The sequence below is a fragment of the Aristolochia californica genome, unplaced genomic scaffold, assembly GCF_029961685.1.
Source record: "Aristolochia californica isolate CCGP_79_NKW_82.1479 unplaced genomic scaffold, dmAriCali1.0.hap1 SCAF_9, whole genome shotgun sequence".
In the NCBI taxonomy this organism is placed as follows: Eukaryota; Viridiplantae; Streptophyta; class Magnoliopsida; order Piperales; family Aristolochiaceae; genus Aristolochia; species Aristolochia californica.
Genome location: NW_027182290.1, coordinates 1,359,754 through 1,367,028, shown reverse-complemented (window position 1 = coordinate 1,367,028; position 7,275 = coordinate 1,359,754). Strand labels below are relative to the sequence as shown.

The following is a 7,275-nucleotide window of genomic DNA, read 5'->3' as shown; positions in this document are numbered from 1 at the left end:
ACAGATTAAGCAGAGAAAAAAACCCGGGTCAAGTCAAATATGACTTTCTCCGAATCTGATCTGCTTGGTGAGAAAGATATAAAATGTGGTAGAGACAAGTCCGGAGATGCATTAGGTTTATGAGAATGGTAATATGGTAATACTTGCTCAAAGTCTTGATCTAGATGGTTCATCTTATCTAACTCAAATTTTTAAGTATCCCAGTTGAATTGCAATTGGGGGTAAAAAAACCCTTAGTTTGTATCAAATTCAAACTATAAAACACTAAGTCCAACCCTGAAATGGGAGTCATAGTCATGTGCCAATGGACTCAAATTTTCAAAGAGGTAGGTTAAATTGGAAAGTTAGACTAACCCCTTCTATTTTGGGTTTAGGGTTTAGGGACTCATCTCGAACTAGCCCATCCTTTGGTTGGTTTTCATATATAACATTGAGAAGGCTATTTATTCTAGCTATTGAAGAATCATACTTCCGTGAGGCATAATGATCAAATTCTCATTTTTTTTTCTTTTCCGAACAAACCCTTTAAAGATCAATTTTTTTCATAATGGTATTACTAACATTGAAATGGGATTCTCCTTTGATTGCTTCATGAGTCTTCCTTGGAATACAGCCCAAGATGTTAGCCAATAGATTTTGCAAGATTCTCTCTTCCATCAATCACCATTGCTAGAGTGCCTTTACATAATGGAGTTAGATTCTTGATGTTACCCACAATGCTTACAAACTTGAAGTTAACTTTAACAAAAGGAAGTTAGCCAGAAGTATTGTAAACCTTGACCTTGACAAGACCAGTAAACCGGAAATTCTTGGGATTTATCTGGTTTGTTGATAAAGAACTTTGAAAGAAGATAGAGACTGTTGATAAGAATCCACCCATTATCAGTTTCCTTTTCAATTTAGATCAACAAGGCACCCACTGCCCCATGTTTTTTAATTGGAAGAAGCATAACTCAAGCTATTCATTTTTGCAAGAACTAATAGCTAGCTAAAAGCTATTTCAGAAATTGAAGGCTCTCTTACCCTTTTTGTGAGATAAAATCTAGGCCAAAAACCAACTGGGGGGTGTTAGGTGCACTGTGTAGGTGGGAAGTGAAATTGAATTACATAGTTTAAGTGAAAAAACGAGTAAAAGTGAATGTACTCTACGAAGCTAGTAAATTCACTTTCACTTGTCCTTTCACTCGACGTTGAAACTAAACTATTTCAGTTGGATTTTAATAGAAATATTTATATTATTTTTTTAATAAAATACCTTATTTATTTATTATATTCATGACTTTCAATATTATATTATATTAAATTACTAATTTAAGAGATAATTAGGATATCATAAAAGTAAGAATTTGATCAAGTATTTAGAATAATTTTTTGTTTAAGTATTTTATTTTTATAATTAATTAAATTAATATTTTATTTTTATTTTGTAGTTATCGTATTAATTTAGACTAAAGAGAAATATATCTTATTTTATTAATAAAATACTCTATTTATTTATTTATTATATTTTTGACTTTTAATAGTATATTAAATTACTAATTTAAGAGTGATAATTTAGATATTATAAAAGTAAGAATTTGCTTAAGTATCTAGACATTATAAAAGTAACCATGTTTGTTTAAGTATATTATTTTTATATTTAATTAATTAATTTATTATTTTAAATAAATTTATCTGAATAAAGTTAATTTTATCAGTATTTTATGAATAAACTCATTCTCTACTTTCTACTAAATTTGCTCCCCCCCCCACTGCCAAAGTACTCATTGATGAGAGCACCGACCACATCAGGTAGGTGGATGGGTGGGCGTGTGTCGAGGATTTTCAGCCTCTCTTGACCAAAAATTGTTCCCCATAAAATTGAGTTTTTTAAGAGAAATTTTCAAGAAAATATTTATTTTCCAAAAATGGCGGGGTAATAAGGTAAATTCACAAGAATTATGAAATAATATAAAAAAAACTAAGTACTTTTAATGAAAGGAGCTTATGATTTGCCACACAAATAGAGCTTGTGCAAGTTTAAGCATGTATAGATGGCACGACTTTGAATGAGACCAGTCATATTTTACTATCTAATTAAATGAAAACATCAGATTATTTGTACTAGAGAAATTTAATTAGCTCTTGTCCGTCGGATCTAAAGCCAACGATCCAGATAAAAACTAGATGCTACACTGCACGTGCTGACTTTTACCAGCCTTCGCACGATTATTACGAAAAGGGACAATTCGGAATGATTTCCACGTGCTGACTTGTTTTTTCAAGAAGCCTTTTAACGGGACGCGGAAAAGTTTGGGGGAGGGTGAAGTCCCGTCGAGGTACTGAAACCGGGGGAGGAGTGAAGAGTGAAAGACTAAAAAGTCACCCAAGAATTTTGTTTCTCTTCTAGGGGCATTTTAGTATCGCCGTCTGGTGGACGTCTTCTCGGCTTTCGACCTCATTTTGAACTAGGAGGGAGCTCTGAATTGCCTCCACTCAGAAGGAAAAGAGCTCCAATGGAGTCCGCAGCTCTGTCGTCACCTCTCTTTACCTTGTCCAAAAACCTTGAAGCGTCCCAGAATTTCAACCGCTATATCTTCAGATGTCCTCACAATCAAACTCTCGACGTGGGATTATCCTCTTTCGGCAGAGTTAAATGCATACAGTCGAGCAACATTCATAGCTCGAAAGATTGGTTTGTGATTTCTTCGGCTGCACATATATTGAGAAACGCATCATCTACATCCTCGAATTTCCACCATTTGGCTTCTATTTCGAGCTCGGCCGCCGCATTTGGTTCAGGTGGAGGTGGAGATGGAAGTGCAGGTGGGAACGGAGGAGGCGGCTGGGATGGTGGACTGAATGGTGGAGAGGTGAAGAAGAAGACGCTTGCCGCAGAGGCTGACGATCTTTCGGCGTCGTCCCCTGATGTGATAATTTTAGATGTTGGAGTAAGATATTTTCTGACAGAATTTCTATGCGTCTATTGCATTGCTCAGTTTTAATATTATAAGCTGCATGTAGGGAATGACTTGTGGAGGCTGTTCGGCAAGTGTTAAACGCATACTCGAAAGTCAAGTGAGTGCTTGACAGTGACTTATCAAATTGTTGTTTTTCTTGTTGTTATTTATCTGTTTGTTGTTTTTCTTGATAATTCACAAGTTTACTTTTTATGCTGATATTTTTCAGTTTTTGTTAATTTAACTAGAATTTTGATGTCTGAGTAAGTCAGAGACTATGGATGTCGTTGTTTATTACTTTACATTCATATTTTTGATACATCTTTTCATCGATTGATGTCTTGGATGTGTGTGGAGAGTGTAAAATTACATGATCACTGATATCTACGTCTTGTTTATTGCATAATGATTTAGTAAAGTAGTTTATGTGTTTGGGAGCTTTGGTCTAACAAATTTGCTCATATTGCATTGATGAACAGCCTCAGTTATCATCTGCTAGTGTCATCCTAGCCACGGAGACAGCCTTAGTATGGGTTAAACCGGAAGTTCAAGTTTCAGAAAATTGGAAAGAGCAAGTAGGAGAGACTCTTGCAAAGCACTTAACCAACTGTGGATTTAAATCTAACCTTCGGGGTAAGAAGATTTTAATCATTATGTGTATTGCTATGCTTATAATGTTGACTGTATGTTCTTAAATGATTTTTATGGTTTCCATGTAACAAAAACGATCAATATGAAAATGATGAAAGGCAAAGTACATAATGGTGCTATAAGTGGTCGCTATTTTGCTTTGATATTATTATCGGATTGCTTGTATCAGTTGTGATTGGAATTGGTTGGCATGGTCAAGGAATAAAAAGTGATTGTTGAATTGCAAACAAGGGCATGAAGTTAGTTCAGTTAATGCAACAATAGAGACACTTGCAATATCTCCTTGTATGTGCATAAAGGAATGATCTGAAATTCAAAAGCATTCATTTCTTAGAAGGATAGATGATGCTTAGACATCTTCATGGTTGAGTCAATCCTTTATAATGTCATGAAATTAATTCAAATAAGCCATATCATATTATTGATAGTACCGTTGATAACTGGCTTCCCAAAAATAGTTTGTATAGCGATACTATAAGAATTCTTAGCCATAATGCCTAAGGATAGAAAGTCTATCAAACAACATTCTACAATGTAGCATACATTTTCAAAGCTGATGTGAGACTTTGAGAAACTAATGTAAGCGTGTTATTTCTTGGGGTAGTCTTGCTCATTTATTAATTAATCAATTTATCATTTCTGAATCAAGTTCAATTTCTTGTTTGATTTGGCCATTGATTTTTGCCAGTTTTGTTACTTGTGCGAACATTTTTTTTTTTTTTTTGAGAGGGGCGTGGCGTGATTCGAACTCGCGACCTGACGTTCCTTATGTAAAGAGAATACCACTAGACCAAACAGCCTTAGCTAACATATCTTAGTAAGACATGCCATTAAAAAAAAAAAAAAAAGAACTAAGTCTGTTCTAATGAAAAGCAACCACTTCCGTTTTTGCTATTGAATGATCAAATAGGGGTGTGCAATAGCAATTCAGGGTTAGAAAGATACCATTAAATTAAGAAACTCATGTGATCTAAGTATCCCAAATCATTGACTAGAATGTCTTCTCATATATAACAGTAACCGTACATAGATCTGTAATTTTACATTATGAATATTATGTTTTATATATTCTCCTACTCTTGTAGGATCTATCCCATTGCTGGATTACCTATTTATTTTTATTTCATAATGGAAAAAAACTTTTCTGGGCATTACACAAAATGTTTTAGCTATCTAATTACTCTTTAGAGTCTTGAGTCATTTTTCAGTCCTGTGTTCGACAGAATAGTTGTGGAGTTTGTATGATTAGAGGGGGATTATAAACCAGAGTAGACGAAGCCAAATTGCTACATAATCTTATAACTCGATTTTCAAAGGACTTGAAGTGCACGAGAATTAAAAACATTTGTCCCTCATTGACAACATATTTTGCATATCTTTCTTTTATGAACAGCGAAAAAAGTTATGCTGTACTTAAGACTGGTCTCGTTCCCTATTTTCCCATGGAAATATGGGAATAGTTCTCACAGAAATAAGAGAATCATGCTATCTACAGATCCCCTAAATTAGGAACAAATCCTTAAAAAAAAAAAAAAAAAATTTAAGTAGGCCATTTCGAAAGAAATTCCCTAGAGTAAGAGGGTGACTTAAAGCTACTGCAAATTAAGGTTTACCCATGATTAACGTGTCATTTGGTGGAAATTGGCAGGTCAAGTGTACACCATTGAAGGAGAAATCGAGTCTTAAGAATCTGCCGACCTATAATAAAGAGCTTCAACATCTTCAATTGTTAATGGTATGTCACGGTGATTGATACATAAAATTATTCACTTCTTAAGCTTGTCTCCACTTCTGTGGAACCTTGTGTTTTTGTCTATGACTATCTAATAGAGCAATTTCTTTATCAATAGGTGGGTCTGAGCTGCTTCAATCGGTGGATTTGGACAAAAGCACCATCACTAATTTAGATGTTATTTGAACTTTTGGAACTTTGACACAGAGAATATGTAACAGAAAACTATCAGATTAGTGTAAACTATGCTCTGTTTGTTGTTTATTTGTTTTCTGTAGAGTCATCGATTGGTTTTTATTGGTTCTGTTTTTATCTGTCGGGGAGCTGTCATGTAATTTTTCCACTTGTCTAATTATACAAGTGTAATCATCAACAGCTTGAGGACTTAATATCTAATTCTGGATGTGTTTCCGTGACTTTTATTTATAGATGTAATGATCTGAAATTCTGTCACTACATTAATGTGTCACTCCTTTTCTGTTATTTTATGCTCATTTTCTTATTTTACTATAGTATCCTTAAAGCTGGTGTAATATCCCTATTTTCTTAATTGTTGAGCGTTTACTGCTGTTTTGACCAGTACAAAAAGATCTGTTGTTTCAACTGATTAAATAAGACATTATAAGACTTAGGTATCATGTTTCTAAAAAATGGTATTCTTTCAGATTCTTCAAGACCTGACATTTACTAGGTTTTTGAAAGGAAGATAGACGAAAAGCTTAGACATTTAAAGGAAAATGGTATGCCACACACTTCTTTTTAATTATGATTATTTTTTGGATTTGCATGTTTATTGGTGCTATCAAAACACTTTACTTTAATTTATATGTTCATCCATTAGGGAAAGTCCTTTCAATTGTTCATGATTCTAGAAGAAAAAGGTTTTATATAATGCAAGCTGCTTTATGCCCTCTTGACAAAACTACTTGTTGGTGCTAAAAAAAGTCTTAACTATACTATTGCAGTACATATGCTGTATGCCTCCAGTTAGCTGTCTTAGAGTGATGACTGTTGGTGTAGGCAAATAGTCCCTAATTGATTTTGGATTTAGGAAGATCATTTTTATTAGTTGAGAAGAGTTCTAGTAGTTGGTCAGTTTGAGGGGAAGCAATCCAACTTCAACATGTCAAAGTGAATCCAGGCCCATCTGTTTCTGTTTGAAAACCTGTGTATGTATTCCTTATGGCCTGTATGTGTATCCTTTTGGCCTAGACATGTGTCCTCTACTTGACATGGAGTGAACGTGGTGTGTTGCTGCAGTGAGGGAGAATGGAGAAAATAGAGGGAGATTTAAGAAAGGAGGAAGAAGAGAGGAGGGAGAAGCAGAAGAGGAGGAGAAGCCGAGAACAATCGGGAGGAAATTTTTTCTCAAAATCACTGTCATTCATTTCTAACGTTACATGCTAAAATAGGAATCAAAACCCTAATTCATAATGCAAAATGACAAGAATACCCCTGATGACCAAAATGCCCTTGAACAATTAAAATAATTACTCCTAAGGACAATAAAAAATATAAATAATAAAATAACATTTAATCAGTCCTAAATGACCCACTACCCAACCACAACATGGTGGGTTTTGCCCAAAACCAATGTCTTCTAGTGTAAACTCGTATAATAGGCGGCACACGAGTGGTGTCCTCACCAACTCTCCTTGGGTGGGGAAAATTCGACCTTGTCGAGTGGGACTTCTGATGACTCTGATAGTACTCCAATAAATAAGGGTCCAACTGTTATAATGTGTCTCTCGTAATCCATGTGCAGTCGGAATCTTGTCACCCTCCTGGTAAAAACCAATTTGTTCATCCAAAATAGCATCAATATGTTCGTTATGTGCTGGTGTAATAGGTAATGGAACAGGATCCAAAAGGGTATCGGGCGAGGGTGTATCGGGTGATGTGGTGGAGTCAAGATGTGATAAAAAGGGGTCATCAGGAATGGAGTTGTGGTTT

General features: G+C 34.8%; 1 protein-coding gene across 1 annotated transcript; it reads left to right on the top strand.

The window, feature by feature from the left end:
* Window positions 1-2,327: 2,327 nt before the first annotated feature.
* LOC137942024 (copper-transporting ATPase PAA1, chloroplastic-like) lies at window positions 2,328-5,744 on the top strand. The gene is made up of 5 exons (XM_068787693.1): window positions 2,328-2,930; window positions 3,004-3,057; window positions 3,419-3,572; window positions 5,239-5,325; window positions 5,441-5,744. Exons 1-4 carry the CDS (start codon window positions 2,496-2,498, stop codon window positions 5,274-5,276), a joined length of 681 nt encoding a protein of 226 aa, XP_068643794.1. The 5' UTR covers window positions 2,328-2,495; the 3' UTR covers window positions 5,277-5,325; window positions 5,441-5,744.
* The last annotated feature ends 1,531 nt before the right edge of the window (window positions 5,745-7,275 follow it).